A 21535-nucleotide genomic window follows, 5' to 3' on the forward strand; every position below is an offset into this window, starting at 1 on the left:
GACAGAGACAAAGCCGGAGTCACAGACAGAGACAAAGCCAGAGACACAGACAGAGACACAGACAGAGTCAAAGCCAGAGACACAGACAAAGCCAGAGACACAGACAGAGACACAGACCGAGACACAGACAGAGACAAAGCCGGAGTTAAAGCCAGAGACACAGACACAGTCAAAGCCAGAGTCAGAGACAAAGACACAGTCAAAGCCAGAGTCACAGACAGACATCCAAACAGGGACAAACAGAGAACCACAGGGCAAGAGTTCAGGTTACCAGGAACAGCTGAGCCCCAAGGGACAGACCAGCTCCAGCCCCTCATCCACAGGCTGTGGGGATCATCTTACTACCAGCCTGGCCCTGGGTTCACCTGCCCTCAGCCTGGCCCTTACCCAGGCCCAACCCAGCTCCAGCCCCCCAGCCACCGTCCAGGCTGGTTCACCTGCCCCCAGTCTGGCCCCAACCCTACCCAAGGAGCCTCAGCAGTCTGCAGAACACCGCCAGACAGGTGGCCCCTTCCCTCTGACTCGCGGTGTTAAAACCCCAGACCGGAACCACAATGCAACAGGAAGGGTCAGTGATAATGACAGGAATACATCTGTCCAGACCACAGTTATTGATCTGCGTAGTAATGTCAGCTCAATCTCTGCCCGTGTTTCTGATCAGAGATCAGATAGAACAACACAGGAAGAACATGTATTCTCTGTGAAGTGTGGAGAAAACACACAAACACTGAACCAGAGAATCACACACACACTGGACCAGACTAACACACACACACTGGACCAGACTAACACACACACACTCAACCATAGAATCACACACACACTGGACCAGAGAAACACACACTCTCAGATTCAGAACCAGAACCGAGCCTGTATAGGAGAGGAAGTGAGGGAGGAGGAGGAGGAGGAGGAGGAGGAGGAGGAGAAGAAGAGCGCCCTTGAAGAGCCTTCAGTAGTGGCCACTGCTGCCGCTGGCAACGCGTTGCCCATGACAACACCCACGATGCCAGAAATGATCGAATGTGAGGGAGAGGGGAAAAACAGGCAGCTCGATTGGCTGGAGAGAGACACGGCAGTAACAGCAGAAACAGAGTCGGTGGCACTAGGAGACAGAGGGAGAGGTTTAGAGGGGATAGAGGAGAGTCTGTTGAAGTGCTCTGCAGGAGAGGAGCGACACAGAGAAACAGCTCTCCTCCACCCGGCGTGCAGACACACCCAGCTCTCTTTAATCGACACAGGGATAAAAGGCTCACCTGCACTCCCTGTTAAGGATACAAAGACAGAGACAAGGGTTGTATCTGCGTCTGACGAGGACTGCAGCAATAACGCTGTGCCTCACAACTCACCGGAGAGTGAAGAGACGGGAGGGGGGACGCCTGTCAGCGGCACCCCAGGGACCAACACACTCTCTCCAGCCACGGAGAGAGAAAAGAAGGGGGAGAAAGAGAAGGAGTCTGGACACCGGACAGAAGACCACAACGTCACTGATACCTCTCCTTTTCCCCTCTGGGTAATCACTGGACGTCACTGCCAGGAAGACAACAACACTGCTACTGCCACCGGATTGGAGAGAGGGGGAAAGGAGGGAGAGGAGGGAAAAAGAGGAGGAGGAGGAAAGGAGGGCGGAGAACAGAGAGGAGGGAGAGGAGGGGTAGCTGCTGCCAGAGAGCAGGTTTCATTGAGCCATCCGACAGCGGCGGGCCCCACAGCTAGCAAGGTGTCATCAGCTGGGAGTGAGACTTGTCAGCCTCCTGACTCTACCACCGCTGCCGTTCCTGTTCCTGTCGACTCACTACTACAACCCCCTGACTCTACCACCGCTGCCGTTCCTGTTCCTGTCGACTCACTACTACAACCCCCTGACTCTACCACCGCTGCCGTTCCTGTTCCTGTCGACTCATTACTACCGTCGCAGTGCTGCTGGGGGGCTGAGCTCATCATAGCCTCCTCTACCTCCTCCACATCTGCCAGCAGCAGCATCATCATCTCTGCTGATCAGGTCTGTCTCTCTCTCTTTCCACCAATACAGCAACAGGGCAACAGAGATCCAGCTCTCTCATCTCTTCACTCTCAGCTCAGCACCTCTGGTAAACAAGAACAAGGCAGTCTCTCTGTCTCTCAGCCCTTCCGGCAGACAGAAAACAGAGATTTAGCTCTCCTTTCATCTCTCCTCCCTCCCTTTCACTCTGCTGAGCATGAGGAGACCCGGGACAGCAACAACACAAAGAGAGGCACAGAGGCCCGGGACAGCAACAACACAAAGAAAGGCACAGAGACTAAGGAGTCAGGAGACGACAAACTTTGTCTCAAACAGAGTCTGAAGTCAAAAGAGAACAGAGGTACAGAGACAGAGGAGTCATCTCATTTCAAACAGAGCCTGAGTCCAGAACTAGAGGAGAAAGGAGGAAGAGTGCCCACAGGACCTGTCCTAGGTCTTAACGACCACTCTGAGCCACAGTTGCAGGGCTTCAGAAGCAACACAAAGGGAGGCACAGAGACTGAGGACAGGGATTGTCTTAAACAGAGCCAGGAGAGAAAGGAGGATCCAGAAGAGAAAGGAGGAACTTTACGACCTGTCCCAGGAGAAATAAGAGAAGCCTTCCTCTCAGACACAGAGACCGGGAGAGAGACAGGGAAGGATCCTCCGTCTACCATCTCTTTTATCTCACCTCAGCCTCCACTGGTGTTTCAGTTACAGCAGAGCTCGGCTACAGTTGTGAGCTACGATCAACCGGTCCGTATCGACCACACCAGCACTGAGAGTGAAGCTACACTCCTCAGATCAGTACAGTCTCAGTCTCAAGGCTTTGGCAGTGGTGTAGTGGAAGGCCCCACCATGGCTGGAGTTGAGGTGTTCCAGCTAGCTCTGATGGGCAATGTAGGGGACAACAGGAAACTATTTTTCAACAATGTGGTGAAATCAGATGATAGCTCCTCTATAGGCCTCAATGATGTCTCTGTTTCCCAACCAGCTACTGGACTGGACTGTGCCTCCCTGCCTCCACTGAAGGTACACGAGAACCTTCACCACCCAGTGACTGAAGCCAGTTTCACCTCCCATGACTTCCTCAGATCCAAGAAGCCAGAGATCCCACCACCAGCAGCTGTAAGCCCACCACAAGTGGCTCTAGCTGGGGATGCTCTTCCAACACTGAAACCCCTTGACCTCCAGGGGGAGCCTCAGCAGAAGTACCAACCAGGAAGAGATGTCAAAGACTCTGAGAAGGTGTCAGAGACTGGGAAGGGGTCAGAGAAAGGAGAGAAGGAGGGAGGAGAGAAGGAGGGAGAGAAAAAGTATGGACAAGATAGAGGAAAAGTAGAATCTTGCCTGTTAGCTAGGACAGGGCTTCCAGAGACTGCATGTGGAGATTCTGGAGCATTAGTAGTCGAAGACAATAGTAAAAGACATCAGGACTCCGCTCCTATATCTACTCTTAGTGCAGCTGACCCAGACCCAGTCCCAGACTCAGAACAGGTGGATTTCAAACTTCCTCCTCCTCCTTCTTCTTCATCCCTCACACCATCCCCTGCTCAGAAGCACCTCACCACCACATCCAGTGAATCTGTTTTCCAGTTTTTTTTTGAAGATGCGTTCACCTGTGCTGGACCTGTGTGCAGTGCCCAGTGTCTGTGTGCAGTGCCCAGTGTAGGTTCCCTCTCTATCCAGCCAGATGGTGGATCAAGATCAAACCCCTCTGGAGATGTGACCTTGACCAACACCACGGCTGTAGTAGTCACTACGACGCTGCAGACAAAACCGGATGAGGAACAGCCCACCATTCAGGCTGATCAGCCCACAAGCCAATTAGACCAATCAGACCAATCAATTCACCATGACCTTCCTGTCACAGATCATATGGAGACCAGAGAGAGGCTGCCACAGACTCCACAATGTTCTAGAGACCCTCCCTCTGTGGCTTACGCTATGGCTGGGGACAGACTTGAGGCTGGAGCCGGGGCCAAAGTTGTGCTAGAGACTGGGCTTTGTATTCCAGAGATGAATGTCCCTAACCAATCCCCTTCAGATCCTATGAAGGGTAGAGAGGGGCCTCAGAGTACAGACTTCCCTTCTTTGGATTTGGCTAAGGCTGAAAATGAGGCAACGACTGTGGCTGGAGCTGAGGCTGAAGATGAGGCAACGACCGTGGCTGGAGCTGAGGCTGAAGATGAGGCAACGACCGTGGCTGGAGCTGAGGCTGAAGATGAGGCAACGACCGTGGCTGGAGCTGAGGTTGAAGATGAGGCAATGACCGTGGCTGGAGCTGAGGTTGAAGATGAGGCAACGACCGTGGCTGGAGCTGAGGTTGAAGCTGAGGCAACGACCGTGGCTGGAGCTGAGGCTGAAGATGAGGCAATGACCGTGGCTGGAGCTGAGGCTGAAGATGAGGCAACGACCATGGCTGGAGCTGAGGCTGAAGATGAGGCAACGACCGTGGCTGGAGCTGAGGTTGAAGATGAGGCAACGACCGTGGCTGGAGCTGAGGTTGAAGTTAAGACAGTGACTGAGGCCAGTATTCCAAAGGTAACAGTCTTTGACCTGTCCTCTCCTATACTGAGGGATCAATCTGATAGTATTGGGCCAATAGTGATACTGAAGCACCCAGGTCCCATGCTGAGTCACTATGACATCATCACACTTCCTGATCATGTGACAGGGGAAATGACACCACTCCCTGATCATGTGATACAGGAAGTGACACAGGCAGCATCTGTAATACTGGATTCAGAGTACAGAGATTATCTGAGACACAGGGAGGAAGAGGAAGCACATAAGACTGGCAGCAGTGGTGACAAAGGGTCACTGGCTGAAAAGGTTAAAGAGGAGGTTAGTGAGAAGCTTCCAGAAAAAATCCCCATCTCTAAATCACCATCTCAGCCTCAGACCACAACAGTATCAACAGCTGGATCTGATAACACCATTCCTGAGCCCAAGGTAGAAGAGCCTCTTAGGGTTAATCTATTCAGTAGTGCTGCATCCATTAATGATGAGGTCATCAGTGTGGGTTTGTCCATTAAAGATGACATTATAAATGTCAGCCCACCACTCAGTGCTGAGCAGCCAATAAGCAGCCAGCCTCTCAATGTAAACACAGACGACAAACAGGGGGACAAGATGAAACAAAAGAAAAAGAGAACAGAGGAAAAGAAGGAAGAGAGGAGACAAAATGATGAGAAGGAAAGAGAGCAGGAAACAGGTTGGAAGAAAACAGGGCTGAAGGAAACAGATGAGAAGGAAACAGATGAGAAGGAAACAGAGGAGAAGGAAACATGGAGAAGGAAAACAGGGAAGAAGGAAACAGAGGAGAAGGAAACAGAGGGGAAGGAAACAGAGGAGAAGGAAACAGAGAAAGAACATAAAAAGGGGGATGAGAATCTCTCTCAAGAGGGAAAAAGGCAGGAAGAAAAACAAACAGTGGATAAACAACAGGAAATAGAGGATGACAAGCAGAAAGGAAAATGGAATCAGACAAGTACACAACAGCAGAGTAATAGGACTGATAAGAAAGCAGGAGAACAAATCAGAGAGACCGGATATCAGCATTTTGAACAGGAGCAAACACAAACACTGACAGAATCACAAATAGGAGCTCTCCATGAGGAGAGAGATGAGAAGAGTGAAATAACAGACATTGGAGCCAATATGCCTTCTCATAATCGTTTCTTTTTAGATTGGCATGGTGGTGATGTGCAGGGAGACAACTCGGGGAGTGCACAGATAGTTAACGCTGTGGAGCAAACAGGAAGAAAGAGTGTCAGAACAGGTAAAGGAGAGGACAAGGCCTCATCTGACCCCAGCCTGGCTCCTTTTGGCTCATTTAAGGATGGGTTTTGTTCCAGTGGAGACTCTAGCTATTTGTCCTCTCCCTCTGTGTTAGAACAAAGTCTCTACCCCACGCTGCCGGTGCCAACAACAGTGAAGACACTGGAGCCCTGCGAAGAGACTAGAGACCCCTTTGTGCCCGATTCGACTGAAAATGCAGCTCTTAACCAATCAGATTCAGTGATTCGTCTGAACCGTTTTGCTCGGCAACAGGAACAAGAGCAGCAGCAGGAAAGGCCAGGATCCAGTACTGCCTCAGAGGACTTATCATGTGGTCGTTTAGTTAGACGTGATGGAGGAGGAGAATCAGACAACAACAAACGCACTGAGTCCCTCACAGCTTCAACACTGTTGCCGGGGGTAACACAGGGAGCAGAGAGGACCCTGGGCGGTCAGGAAGAGAACGGCAAGTCAGGTGACTGCATCTATGATGTCATCGATGGAGAGAGAGGTCCAGACACAGGGGAGGGAGTGGGGAATATTAGTTCTACTGTAAGGGACTATGGAGTCAGTATACCTTTTCATAGCTTCAACCTTAGTCATGAAGGAGTCAATATGCCTTCTCATAGTCACAATCGTTTCTTTTTAGACTGGGTTAGTGGGGATATTGAGAGAGACAACAACACAGGGACTGTAGTAAAAGTCCCTGATGGTAGTGAAAAGAAGACAGATGAAAACCAAAACACTGGGCCAGGAGTAGTCCATGTCCTGTCGGATTCAGACCGTTCAGAGCTGAAGTCAAAGGGTCTGTTGGTGAAGGATGAGGAGAACGTTGAGGATAAGAGTCAGAGAACTGGTGTTATAACACCGATGCGTCAAGATCAACGCAGCAAAACAGAGAACACTGCAGCCCCTGTTGGAACGGATTCACACCAAGATGAAACCACACCGCTGGAATCTCCTGCCTCATCATCATCATCTTCACAGGGAAGAGTAAGCACCGAGTGGCACGGGGTTCACAAGGAGGAGGTCATACCACATAATCCAGACATGGAGGCTGAACCTAACCCTGTCTCAGACCACCAGATCAAAGTGACTGTCCCTGTCAAACTGACCCCAGACCAGGTCACCGACACTCCTGTCATAGTGGCTGACACTCACCCTGTTCAGGTCAAAGCCTCTGTACAGGATGCAGAATACAAGGCAGTTCAACCATGTTTAGCTTATGACGTGGTAAAAAACAGAAACGTTCATGGAACTCGAGAAAGTCCTGGTCTCAATGTCGATCCTGATCCTCATGTGGTCCAGAAGGCCTCCAGCACAACAATATCAACAACAACCACAGAAAGCCCCACAGTAGCACAACTAACTGACTCAGAGAGAGAGGCCGCGGAGGAGGATATTGAGGCCTTGAACAGGAAGAAAGAGAAGAGGATGAAAGCATTAGCAAAAAGGATGGAAGAGAGGAAACAAAAGCAGAAGAAAAAGAAGGAGGAAAAACAGAGGCTCTTAACAGATGATGCAGTTCCACAGGATGCCACAGAACAAACTGGTCCTGCCACAGAAAAAACTGGTCCTGCCACAGAACAAACTGGTCCTGCCACAGAACAGACTGGTCCTACTACAGAACAGACTGGTCCTACTACAGAACAGACTGGTCCTACCACAGAACAGACTGGTCCTACCACAGAACAAACTGGTCCTGCCACAGAACAAACTGATCCTGCCACAGAACAAACTGGTCCTGCCACAGAACAGACTGGACCTACCACAGAGCAGACTGGTCCTGCCAAAGAACAGACTGGTCCTGCCACAGAACAAACTGGTCCTGCCACAGAACAAACTGGTGCTGCCACAGAACAGACTGGTCCTGCCACAGAACAGACTGGTCCTACCACAGAACAGACTGGTCCTACCACAGAACAGACTGGTCCTACTACAGAACAGACTGGTCCTACCACAGAACAGACTGGTCTTACCACAGAACAGACTGGTCCTGCCACAGAACAAACTGGTCCTGCCACAGAACAGACTCGTCTTACCACAGAACAGACTGGTCCTACCACAGAACAGACTGGTCTTACCACAGAACAGACTGGTCCTACTACAGAACAGACTGGTCCTACCACAGAACAGACTGGTCCTACTACAGAACAGACAGAACCAGAGGTAGACTGGTTGGCTGCTCTCAGATCCCATGCAGCCTCCCTCTCACAGTCCCACCAACAGAACACAGTGGAGTCCTCTGAGAAAACTACAGAACCCAGGTATTGCACTCTGCACTGTACACAGACTGTGTGTGCGTGCGTGCTTGTGTTGACTAGGGAGTGTTTGTGTTTATTGCATTGTTTTCTGTTGTTTCACCACACCGTCAGGGAGATATCGCGCCGTCAGGGAGATACCGCACAGTTAGGGGGAGATACCACGCCATCAGGGAGATACCGCACCATTAGGGGGAGATACCATGCTGTCAGGGAGATACCGTCGGTTAGAGGGAGATACCACACCGTTAGGGGGAGATACCATGCCATTAGGGGGAGATACCACGCCGTCTGGGAGATACCACGCCATTAGGGGGAGATACCACGCTGTCAGGGAGATACCACGCTTTCAGGGAGATACCACGCTGTCAGGGAGATACCATGCTGTTAGTGGGAGATACCACGCCGTCAGGGAGATACCGCGCCTTTAGGGGGAGATACCACTCTGCCAGGGAGATACCACACTGTTAGTGGGAGATACCACGCTGTCAGGGAGATACAGCGCCATTAGAGGGAAATGCCACGCCGTCAGAGAGATACCACACCATTAGGGGGAGATACCACGCTGTCAGGGAGATACCGCGCCGTTAGGGGGAGAAACCGCGCCGGCAGGGAGATACCTCGGTGTTAGGGGGAGATACCGCTGCGTTAGGGGGAGATACCGCTGCATTAGGGGGAGATACCGCTGCGTTAGGGGGAGATACCACGCCGTCAGGGAGATACCGCGCCGTCAGGGAGAAACTGCGCCGTTAGGGGGATATCGTGCCGTCAGGGAGATACCACGCCGTCAGGGAGATACCGCGCCTTTAGGGGGAGATACCACGCTGCCAGGGAGATACCACACTGTTAGTGGGAGATACCACGCTGTCAGGGAGATACAGCGCCATTAGAGGGAAATGCCACGCCGTCAGAGAGATACCACACCATTAGGGGGAGATACCACGCTGTCAGGGAGATACCGCGCCGGCAGGGAGATACCTCGGTGTTAGGGGGAGATACCGCTGCGTTAGGGGGAGATACCGCTGCGTTAGGGGGAGATACCGCTGCGTTAGGGGGAGATACCGCTGCGTTAGGGGGAGATACCACGCCGTCAGGGAGATACTGCGCCGTTAGGGGGATATCGTGCCGTCAGGGAGATACCACGCCGTCAGGGAGATACCGCGCCGTCAGGGAGATACTGCGCCGTTAGGGGGATATCGTGCCGTCAGGGAGATACCACGCCGTCAGGGAGATACCGCGCCGTCAGGGAGATACTGCAACGTTAGGGGGATATCGTGCCATCAGGGAGACATCGGGCCACCAGGGAGACATCGGGCCATCAGGCAGATATCGGGCCGTCAAGGAAATACCGCGTCATCAGGGAGATATTGCACCGCCAGGGAGATACCGCGTCGTCGGGGAGATGCCATGCTGTCAGGGAGATACCGCGTCGTCAGGGAGATATAGTTCCAGCTCATTAAATTCATGTTATCACGGCCCATAACTCTCTTTTAAGCCCTCTATAGAATGGTTTATTTAGAAATGTGGTTCCTGGGTTATGGAATCAGAAAGGCCAACACCAAGCCTGTTCATGTGTTGTGACCAAACTAGTGCTACATCACACAACCTCTGTGATGTTGTTAGCCGACATTTAATATTTTTTTTTTGCCGTATTTTGAAATACATTAACAAGCTTGTGTCTTTATGATATACTACTAGAACAGAGATGATGGTAAAACATCCACTTTCGCATACTTTATTGCATTGATCATTCAGTTGCATTACATACTACAGAAACTCCACCTACACTATGTATTTGTAACTATGATGAGAGGAGCTCACGAGTAGTTCAGTGGTCACTGCATCTCAGTGCTAGAGGCGTCACTACAGACCCTGGTTCAGCGGTCTGAGGCACTGCGTCTCAGTGCTAGAGTAGTCACTACAGACCCTGGTTCAGCGGTCTGAGGCACTGCGTCTCAGTGCTAGAGTAGTCACTACAGACCCTGGTTCAGCGGTCTGAGGCACTGTGTCTCAGTGCTAGAGGCGTCACTACAGACCCTGGTTCAGCGGTCTGAGGCACTGCGTCTCAGTGCTAGAGGAGTCACTACAGACCCTGGTTCAGTGGTTTAAGGCCCTGAACCAGGGTCTGTCAAACATCTGGGACCTTTCACACAGGAAGAACACAGCCTATACTTCATAGACAAGAGTGTAGAGTATCAACAAAACATCAAATTGTCACCATGTTTCTTCATCGGTACACGTGTAGAGAATCCAGAATGTAATCTATTGCTAGCTGCCTATGACACAGAGAACAGTAATATGTACTTTAGTTGTGACACAGAACAGTAATATGTACATTAGCTGTGACATCACAGTAATATGTACTTTAGTTGTGACAGAGAACAGTAATAAGTACATTAGCTGTGACATCACAGTAATATGTACTTTAGTTGTGACAGAGAACAGTAATATGTACATTAGCTGTGACATCACAGTAATATGTACTTTAGTTGTGACAGAGAACAGTAATATGTAAATTTTTTGTGACACAGAACAGTAATATGTACTTTAGTTGTGACATTACAGTAATATGTACTTTAGTTGTGACAGTATTACTCTGTAAATCAACGACTGTGGTGTTAATTTCCCTTTTATAAACATTCATGTGATATTCATGGCCTCTGCCAGTGATTTTTATTAATATATGAAAACTAATTCAGCCACGTTGACACGTTATGGATGTTATTACCAAAGGAGCAGTGTGAATACGAATGAGAAGTGAACCCAGAGGATAACTTTGTAGGGTCTGGAATGGCACCCTATTCCCTATGTAGTGCACTACTTTCAACAGGCATTGGTTAAAAGTAGTGCACTAGAAAGGAACTATGGACCCATTGGACTCTGGTCAAAAGTAGTGCACTAGATGGGATATATAGACCCATAGGACTCTGGTCAAAAGTAGTGCACTAGATAGGATATATAGACCCATAGGACTCTGGTCAAAAGTAGTGCACTAGATAGGGAATATGGACCCATAGGACCCTGGTCAAAAGTAGTGCACTAGATAGGGAATATGGACCCATAGGACTCTGGTCAAAAGTAGTGCACTAGATAGGGAATATGGTGCCATTTGGGACACTTTTTTGTATATGAATGAGGGAGTAAACAACATAGCATGACTGTCTGGGTGTTGTCTGACTCTGGATGTGTATCCAATGGCACCCTATTCCTAACGGGCCCTATTCCTAACGGGCCCTGGTAAGAAGCAGTGCACTCCTCGAATAGGGATGCCATTTTGGACGCAACCTCTGTGGTAGACTTTTATAACAGAGGTCAATGGAGAGAACTGTAGTACTTTTATATCTAACGAGATGACATCGGCAGTGACATCACCCCTGTCCTTTGAGAAGAGAATGAAGCTATTCTCCCCCCCCCCTCCCCCCTCGGTGGAACACAGCTGTTGCTGTGAAACTGAGGGAAAAGGGGGAAAAACAACAACAAATACACACACAAATACACACACAAACACACACACACACACACACACACACACAAGCGGACAGAACATTTGTTTGCGTGTCACTCTGTGTATATGTCTTTGCTAACGACTTCAATGTACCTCTCTCTCATTCCCAACCCTCTGCCTCTCTACAGAAGCTTCCAGCCTTTGGAGCCTCTGGTGTCTCCTGTGGCAGAGTTCCAAACCCCCTCTGAAGAGACCCCTACACTACTGGGTCCGGCAGAGAGCCCTACCCTACTGGGTCCGGCAGAGACCCCTACCCTACTAGGTCCGGCAGAGACCCCTACCCCTCTGGATCAGGCAGAGACCCCTACCCCACTGGGTCCGGCAGAGACCCCTACCCCACTGGGTCCGGCAGAGACCCCTACCCCACTGGGTCCGGCAGAGACCCCTACTCCACTGGGTCAGGCAGAGACCCCTACCCCACTGGGTCAAGCAGAGAGCCCTACCCTACTGGGTCCGGCAGAGACCCCTACCCTACTGGGTCAGGCAGAGACCCCTTCCTCACTGGGTCAGGCAGAGACCCCTACCTCACTGGGTCAGGCAGAGACCCCTACCCCACTGGGTCAGGCAGAAACCCCTACCTCACTGGGTCAAGCAGAGAGCCCTACCCCACTGGGTCAGGCAGAGACCCCTACCCTACTGGGTCAGGCAGAGACCCCTACTCCACTGGATCAGGCAGAGACCCCTACTCCACTGGATCAGGCAGAGACCCCTACTCCACTGGGTCAGGCAGAGACCCCTACCCTACTGGGTCAGGCAGAGACCCCTACCCTACTGGGTCAGGCAGAGACCCCTACCCTACTGGGTCAGGCAGAGACCCCTACCTCACTGGGTCAGGCAGAGACCCCTACCCCATTGGACCAGGCAGAAACCCCTACCCCACTGGGTCAGGCAGAGGAAGCTACCCCAGTAAGACAGAAAGAGGAACAGGCAGAGGAGCAACCAGCCCAGGAAAAAGAGACCCCAGGACAGACAACTACCCTAAGCCAGGGCAGCGGGTAAGTTCACAGTCCTATGACTGATTTTATTATTTATACAATGTAACCCTCTTAGATGTTAAATCCCCTGTTTAGGGGACATTGAGCAGTTCTGGACCGGTTCTGACTGATATTTTTTTATAATGTCAGAAAGGCCCATCTGTCTGCTCTCTGCTACCAGTCCGTCAGCAGAGACGATTTGAAATGTCAGGTTTCACACCCCACATTTGCATAGAGAGTGATGTGTCTCATTTCCTGGCCTATCAAAAATCTAATCAAATCAAATTTTATTAGTCACATGCACCGAATACAACAGGTGTAGATCTTACAGTGAAATGCTTACTTACATGGCCTTAACCAACAATGCAGGTAAAAAAATACAAAATAAGAATAAGAAATAAAAGTAACAAGTAATTAAAGAGCAGCAGTAAAATAACAATAGCGAGACTATATACAGGGGGTATCGGTACAGAGTCAATGTGGAGACTATATACAGGGGGTACTGGTACAGAGTCAATGTGGAGGCTATATACAAGGGGTACCGGTACAGAGTCAATGTGGAGGCTATATACAGGGGGTACCGGTACAGAGCAATGTGGAGGCTATATACAGGGGGTACCGGTACAGAGTCAATGTGGAGGCTATATACAGGTGGTACTGGTACAGAGTTAATGTGGAGACTATATACAGGGGGTACTGGTACAGAGTCAATGTGGAGACTATATACAGGGGGGTACCGGTACAGAGTCAATGTGGAGACTATATACAGGGGGTACCGGTACAGAGTCAATGTGGAGACTATATACAGGGGGTACCGGTACAGAGTCAATGTGGAGACTATATACAGGGGGGTACCGGTACAGAGTCAATGTGGAGACTATATACAGGGGGATACCGGTACAGAGTTAATGTGGAGACTATATACAGGGGGTACCAGTACAGAGTCAATGTGGAGACTATATACAGGGGGGCACCGGTTAGTTGAGGTAATATGTACATGTATGTAGAGTTATTTGTTAAGCGGAGCAGCACAGTGGAACCCAGGAGCAGACTCCGACCAGGAAACAGGGCTGAATGAACCAAGATATTTATTGTAACACAGGTGAAGTGCAGATCCATGGAACCCTGGATGAGTTGTAAGAAACCAGATGTGGAGACTGAGGTTGGAGTGAGCTGGGTAAACAGGTCCGGAGGGGAATCCAAGGGAGTGATGATAAGTTGAATCCAGAACAGGGTAGCAGGGTGGTGAGATGTGGAACAGGAGACAGGAACCAGAGTCAGAGCGGCAAAACTGCAGTGAGAGGAGAAATACCATCAGGCAAGGAAATAGGCACAGCAGGATACAAGATCTTAAATAACAACAAATAGCTAGAAGCATGACTGACTGAATGGAGATTACAATCTGGCCGAGTGGAAGTGGCAGGACTGAGTATTTGTAGAGGTCTTGATTATGGAACGGGTTCCAGCTGGTGGGGAACTACTCTGACTCCAGCACACCTGTCTCCAACCACACAATCACACAGAGAGAGAGAAGAAGAGGGAGAGGGAGAGAACTGGGGGAATGGCTGCAGGTCAAAGAGACACCGGATGTCCACTAGGGGGTGGAGCAGGAGCAGATGTGACATAATTAAAGTTCGGTCGGCAGGTAGCCTAGTGGTAAGAGCATTGGACTGGGAACCGAAAGGTTGCTAGATTGAATCCCGGAGCTGACAAGGTAAAAATCTGTCATTCTGCCCCTGACCAAGGCAGTTACTGTTCCCACTGTTCCTAGGCTGTCATTGAAAATAAGAATTTGTTCTTAACTGACTTGCCTAGATAAACATATACACTGCTCAAAAAATAAAGGGAACACTTAAACAACACAATGTAACTCCAAGTCAATCACACTTCTGTGAAATCAAACTGTCCACTTAGGAAGCAACACTGATTGACAATAAATTTCACATGCTGTTGTGCAAATGGAATAGACAACAGGTGGAAATTATAGGCAATTAGCAAGACACCCCCAATAAAGGAGTGGTTCTGCAGGTGGGGACCACAGACCACTTCTCAGTTCCTATGCTTCCTGGCTGATGTTTTGGTCACTTTTGAATGCTGCCGGTGCTTTCACTCTAGTGGTAGCATGAGACGGAGTCTACAACCCACACAAGTGGCTCAGGTAGTGCAGCTCTATCCAGGATGGCACATCAATGCGAGCTGAGGCAAGAAGGTTTGCTGTGTCTGTCAGCGTAGTGTCCAGAGCATGGAGGCGCTACCAGGAGACAGGCCAGTACATCAGGAGACGTGGAGGAGGCCGTAGGAGGGCAACAACCCAGCAGCAGGACCGCTACCTCCGCCTTTGTGCAAGGAGGAGCAGGAGAAGCACTGCCAGAGCCCTGCAAAATGACCTCCAGCAGGCCACAAATGTGCATGTGTCTGCTCAAATGGTCAGAAACAGACTCCATGAGGGTGGTATGAGGGCCCGACGTCCACAGGTGGGGGTTGTGCTTACAGCCCAACACCGTGCAGGACGTTTGGCATTTGCCAGAGAACACCAAATTCGCCACTGGCGCCCTGTGCTCTTCACAGATGAGGTTCACACTGAGCACATGTGACAGACGTGACAGAGTCTGGAGACGCCGTGGAGAACGTTCTGCTGCCTGCAACATCCTCCAGAATGACCGGTTTGGCGGTGGGTCAGCTATGGTGTGGGGTGACATTTCGTTGGGGGGCCGCACAGCCCTCCATGTGCTCGCCAGAGGTAGCTTGACTGCCATTAGGTACCGAGATGAGATCCTCAGACCCCTTGTGAGACCATATGCTGGTGCGGTTGGCCCTGGGTTCCTCCTAATGCAAGACAATGCTAGACCTCATGTGGCTGGAGTGTGTCAGCAGTTCCTGCAAGAGGAAGGCATTGATGCTATGGACTGGCCCGCCCGCTGCCCAGACCTGAATCCAATTGAGCATATCTGGGACATCATGTCTTGCGCCATCCACCAACGCCACGTTGCACCACAGACTGTCCAGGAGTTGGCGGATGCTTTAGTCCAGGTCTGGGAGGAGATCCCTCAGGAGACCATCCGACACCTCATCAGGAGCATGCCCAGGCGTTGTAAGGAGGTCATACAGGCATGTGGAGGCCACACACACTACTGAGCCTCATTTTGACTAGTTTTAAGGACATTACATCAAAGTTGGATCAGCCTGTAGTGTGGTTTTCCACTTTAATTTTGAGTGTGACTCCAAATCCAGACCTCCATGGTTGATAAATTGGATTTCCATTGATTATTTTTGTGTGATTTTGTTGTCAGCACATTCAACTATGTAAAGAAAAACGTATTTAATAAGATTATTTCTTTCATTCAGATCTAGGATGTGTTGTTTAAGTGTTCCCTTTATTTTTTTGAGCAGTAAATATTTTTAAAGTGACTATGCATAGATGATAACAGCAGAGAGTGGCAGTGGTGTAAAAGGGGGGGGGGAATGCAAATAGTCTGGGTGGTCATTTGATTAGATGTTCAGGAGTCTTATGGCTTGGGGGTAGAAGCTGTTTAGAAGCCTCTTGATCATGTTGAGGGAGAGGTTGTTGTCCTGGCACCACACGGCCAGGTCTCTGACCTCGTCCTTACAGGCTGTCTCGTCGTTGTCAGTGATCAGGCCTACCACTATTGTGGAATCAGCTAAATGAATGATGGTGTTGGAGTCGTACCTGGCCATACAGTCATGAGTGAACAGGGAGTACAGGAGGGGACTGAGAACACACCCCTGAGGGGCCCCTGTGTTGAGGATCAGCGTGGCGAATGTGTTGTTATCTACCCTTACCACCTGGGGGCGGCCTGTCAGGAAGTCCAGGATCCAGTTGCCAAGGGAGGTATTTAGTCCCAGGGTCCTTAGCTTATTGATGAGCTTTGAGGGCACAATGGTGTTGAACGCTGAGCTATAGTCAATGAATAGCTTTCTCACATAGGTGTTCCTTTTGTCCAGGTGGGAAAGGGCTGAGTAAAGGTAGTCCAGAGGTTTTTCCCTCTGGTTGTACATTTAACGTGCTGATAGAAATGTGGTAAGACGGATTTAAGTTTCCCTGCATTGAAGTCCCCGGCTACTAGGAGTGCCGCCTCTGGGTGAGCGTTTTCATGTTTGCTTATGATGGACTACAGCTCATTCAGTGCTGTCTTAGTGCCAGCAACAGTCTTTGGTGGTATGTAGACAGCTACAAAGAATACAGATAAAAACTCTCTAGGTAGATGGTGTGGTCTACAGCTTATCATGAGATACTCTACCTCAGGCGAGCAAAACCTTGAGACTTCCTTAGATATCATGCACCAGCTGTTATTTACAAAAATACGTAGTCCGCCGTCCCTTGTCTTTCCAGACGCCGCAATACTATCCTGCCGGTACAGCGTATGATAATGTCGTCATTCAGCCATGACTCTGTGAAGCATAAGCATAAGATATTACAGTTTTGAATGTCCAAAGATTGCACAATTGCTAGCAGAATGGAAGAAAGTGGGGGTTTATTCAATCGCCTACTAATTTTCAGAAGGCAGCCCGCCCTCTGGCCCCTTTTTTCTCCGCCTTCTCTTCACGCAAATGACGGGGATCTGGGCCTGTTCCCGCGGAAGCAGTATGTCATTCACATCGGGCTCGTCGGACTTATTAAAGGAAAAAAAGGATTCTGTCAGTCAGTGATAAGTAATCACAGTTTTGATGTCCAGAAGTTATTTTCAGTCATAAGAGACGGTAGCAGCAACATTATGCACAAAATAATCCAAAAAATAAGTTACAAACAACACAAAGAAACAACAACAAAAAAAATTGGTTCGGAATACGTAAAATGTCAGCCTTGTTCTCCGGCGCCATGGTTACCTCATCTTAAAACCTGTTAGGGCTAGGGGGCAGTATTTACACGGCCGGATAAAAAACGTACCCGATTTAATCTGGTTATTACTACTGCCCAGAAACTAGAATATGCACATAATTATTGGCTTTGGATAGAAAACACCCTAAAGTTTCTAAAACTGTTTGAATGGTGTCTGTGAGTATAACAGAACTCATATGGCAGGCAAAAATCTGAGAAGATTCCAAACAGGAAGTACCCTCTCTGACCATTCCTTGGGCTTCTTGGCTCTGTTTATTGAACATTTAGGATCTTTGCTGTAACGTGACACTTCCTACGGCTCCCATAGGCTCTCAGAACCCGGGAAAAAGCTGAATGATGTAATTCCAGCCGCTGGCTGAAAAACTTTAGCACGTTTGGATGGTGGTCGATCAGAGGGCCATCAGACTGAGGCTCGTTCACGAGGGGATCCCATGTTTTTACTTTCTCTCTCTTTGAACGTAAACACGTTTTCCCGGTCGGAATATTATCGCTTTTTTACGAGAAAAATTGCATAAAAATTGATTTTAAACAGCGGTTGACATGCTTCAAAGTACGGTAATGGAATATTTAGAATTTTTTTGTCACGAAACGCATCGGGCGCGTAACCCTTATTTACCCTTTCGGATAGTGTCTTGAACGCACGAACAAAACGCCGCTATTTGGATATAACTATGGATTATTTGGGACCAAACCAACATTTGTTATTGAAGTAGAAGTCCTGGGAGTGCATTCTGACGAAGAACAGCAAAGGTAATAACATTTTTCTTATAGTAAATCTGACTTTGGTGAGTGCTAAACTTGCTGGGTATCTAAATAGCTAGCCCTGTGATGCCGGGCTATCTACTTAGAATATTGCAAAATGTGCTTTCACCGAAAAGCTATTTTAAAATCGGACATAGCGAGTGCATATAGGAGTTCTGTATCTATAATTCTTAAAATAATTGTTATGTTTTTTGTGAACGTTTATCGTGAGTAATTTAGTAAATTCACCGGAAGTGTTCGGTGGGAATGCTAGTCACATGCTAGTCACATGCTAATGTAAAAAGCTGGTTTTTGACATAAATATGAACTTGATTGAACAAAACATGCATGTATTGTATAACATAATGTCCTAAAATTGTCATCTGATGAAGATCATCAAAGGTTAGTGCTGCATTTAGCTGTGGTTTGGGTTTATGTGACATTATATGCTAGCTTGAAAAATGGGTGTCTGATTATTTCTGGCTGGGTACTCTGCTGACATAATCTAATGTTTTGCTTTCGTTGTAAAGCCTTTTTGAAATCGGACAGTGTGGTTAGATTAACGAGAGTCTTGTCTTTAACATGGTGTAAAATAGTCATATGTTTGAGAAATTGAAGTAATAGCATTTCTAAGGTATTTGAATAACGCGCCACGGGATTCCACTGGCTGTTGAGTAGGTGGGACGCTTGAGGTTTTAACTAGACTGAGTTCCAGACAAAGAATCGATTTCCTCCGCTTCTGAGCCCAGCCTGGGAGACGACATATTAAACGGGATAGTCTAGTGTAGTGGTTTCCAAACTCTTTTAGTCCCGTACCTCTTCAAACATTCAACCTCCAGCCGTACCCCCTCTAGCACCAGGGTCAGCGCACTCTCAAATGTTGTTTTTTACCATCATTGTAAGCCTGCCACACACACACTATACGATACATTTATTAAACATAAGAATTAGTGTGAGTTTTTGTCACAACCCGGCTCGTGGGAAGTGACAAAGAGCTCTTATAGGACCAGTGCACAAATAATAATAATAATCAATCATTTTGCTCTTTATTTAACCATCTTACATATAGAACCCTATTTGTTCATCGAAAATTGTGAATAACTCACCACAGGTTAATGAGAAGGGTGTGCTTGAAAGGATGCACATAACTCTGCAATGTTGGGTTGTATTGCAGAGAGTGTCAGTCTTAAAAGCTATTAAGGATTGGCTCTTTTTAAAAAAAATGTTTTTGCCTAAAATGACAAATCTAACTGCCTGTAGCTCAGGCCCTGAAGTAAGGATATAAACTCAGCAAAAAAATAAACGTCCCTTTGTCAGGACCCTGTCTTTCAAAGCTATTTCGTACACCCAATATAAGTGAACCCCAAATCAATGTAGTTTTCATGATATTTGCGCTTCTTCGTTTGTCCAACGTCCCTGTCTATTGTTCGGTGCTTTCCCGTGTAAGGGAGCAGTAGCTCTTCAGCTGCATTAGATTCACACTGTCAGTGTCCATGCTAGCTGGTCTAACAACAAATGGAGAATTACTGATGCTAGCTGGTCTAACAACAAATGGAGAATTACTGATGCTAGCTGGTCCAACAACAAATGTAGAATTACTGATGCTAGCTGGTCTAACAACAAATGGAGAATTACTGATGCTAGCTGGTCTAACAACAAATGGAGAATTACTGATGCTAGCTGGTCTAACAACAAATGGAGAATTACTGATGCTAGCTGGTCTAACAACAAATGGAGAATTACTGATGCTAGCTGGTCTAACAACAAATGGAGAATTACTGATGCTAGCTGGTCTAACAACAAATGGAGAATTACTGATGCTAGCTGGTCTAACAACAAATGGAGAATTACTGATGCTAGCTGGTCTAACAACAAATGGAGAATTACTGATGCTAGCTGGTCTAACAACAAATGGAGAATTACTGATGCTAGCTGGTCCAACAACAAATGGAGAATTACTGATGCTAGCTGGTCTAACAACAAAATGTAGAATTACTGATGCTAGCTGGTCTAACAACAAATGGAGAATTACTGATGCTAGCTGGTCTAACAACAAATGGAGAATTACTGATGCTAGCTGGTCTAACAACAAATGGAGAATTACTGATGCTAGCTGGTCTAACAACAAATGGAGAATTACTGATGCTAGCTGGTCTAACAACAAATGGAGAATTACTGATGCTAGCTGGTCTAACAACAAAATGTAGAATTACTGATGCTAGCATTGGATGTGCTCGTGGAAGCAGAACAACTTGTGTCATTGACAGTTGCAGGTGTAGTACTGCTGGTAGTAGCAGTACTACCATTAGAGCTGGTATGTGTCTCTATGGATGTGGGCCTTACTAAATGGACTGTTTGAAAATGTGGAGAAAAAATGTATATATATTGTAAATGTGAATAGCATTGTTATTTGGCGTACCCTCGACGGCATTACGCATACCCGTGGGGGATACCTGGTCTCGAGGATCCAGCAATGGTATTTCATCTCGCTGGGATATTTTTAATGGATTTAGACCTCTCTACGTAAAAAAATACTAAATCATTTCATAGAATTGCAACACGACCACCTTCTCTTGGACACAGACAAACAAAATCACCTTGTGTGTAAAGCTGTAACGGGTCTGCGTCCCTCAGAGGAGACTTGGCAGAAAATGCTTTGCCGTCAGTTATACGAAATGGGGTCCAAATTTGTACTGTCGCTAAACGTGATCCTATGTATTTTACAGTTATAAGAAAGGTGAAATGTTGTATAGTACGTTTTTTTTTAATCAATAGTTATTACTGTATTTAGGAATTCTTTAGGATAAAATCATATTATGATTTTTTAAATATTTTGTACTATATACCTGAGCTTGTGTCCTCTAAAGGGAGTACACCTGTCACCATCATTACGGGCGTCAGCGCATTATGACACTCACCTGGACTCCATCACCTGCCTGATTACCTGCCCTATATATGTCACTCCCTCTGGTTCCTGCCCTATATATGTCACTCCCTTTGGTTCCTGCCCTATATATGTCACTCCCTTTGGTTCCTGCCCTATATATGTCACTCCCTTTGGTTCCTGCCCTATATATGTCACTCCCTCTGGTTCCTGCCCTATATATGTCACTCCCTTTGGTTCCTGCCCTATATATGTCACTCCCTTTGGTTCCTGCCCTATATATGTCACTCCCTTTGGTTCCTGCCCTATATATGTCACTCCCTTTGGTTCCTGCCCTATATATGTCACTCCCTCTGGTTCCTGCCCTATATATGTCACTCCCTCTGGTTCCTGCCCTATATATGTCACTCCCTCTGGTTCCTGCCCTATATATGTCACTCCCTCTGGTTCCTGCCCTATATATGTCACTCCCTTTGGTTCCTGCCCTATATATGTCACTCCCTCTGGTTCCTGCCCTATATATGTCACTCCCTCTGGTTCCTGCCCTATAT

The 21535-nt window shown here is 48.1% G+C and overlaps 1 protein-coding gene across 1 annotated transcript in view; it reads left to right on the forward strand.

The window, feature by feature from the left end:
• The window catches only part of LOC115163111 (serine-rich adhesin for platelets), a 217806-nt gene that overhangs the window by 81411 nt on the left and 114860 nt on the right, over positions 1-21535 (forward strand). The window contains exons 7-8 of the mRNA XM_029714736.1: positions 66-8028; positions 11656-12522. Of these exons, the coding sequence (XP_029570596.1) occupies positions 66-8028; positions 11656-12522 (8830 nt within the window). The remainder of the gene's footprint in view (positions 1-65; positions 8029-11655; positions 12523-21535) is intronic.

The sequence above is a fragment of the Salmo trutta genome, chromosome 2 (genome assembly GCF_901001165.1).
Source record: "Salmo trutta chromosome 2, fSalTru1.1, whole genome shotgun sequence".
NCBI classification, from domain to species: Eukaryota; Metazoa; Chordata; class Actinopteri; order Salmoniformes; family Salmonidae; genus Salmo; species Salmo trutta.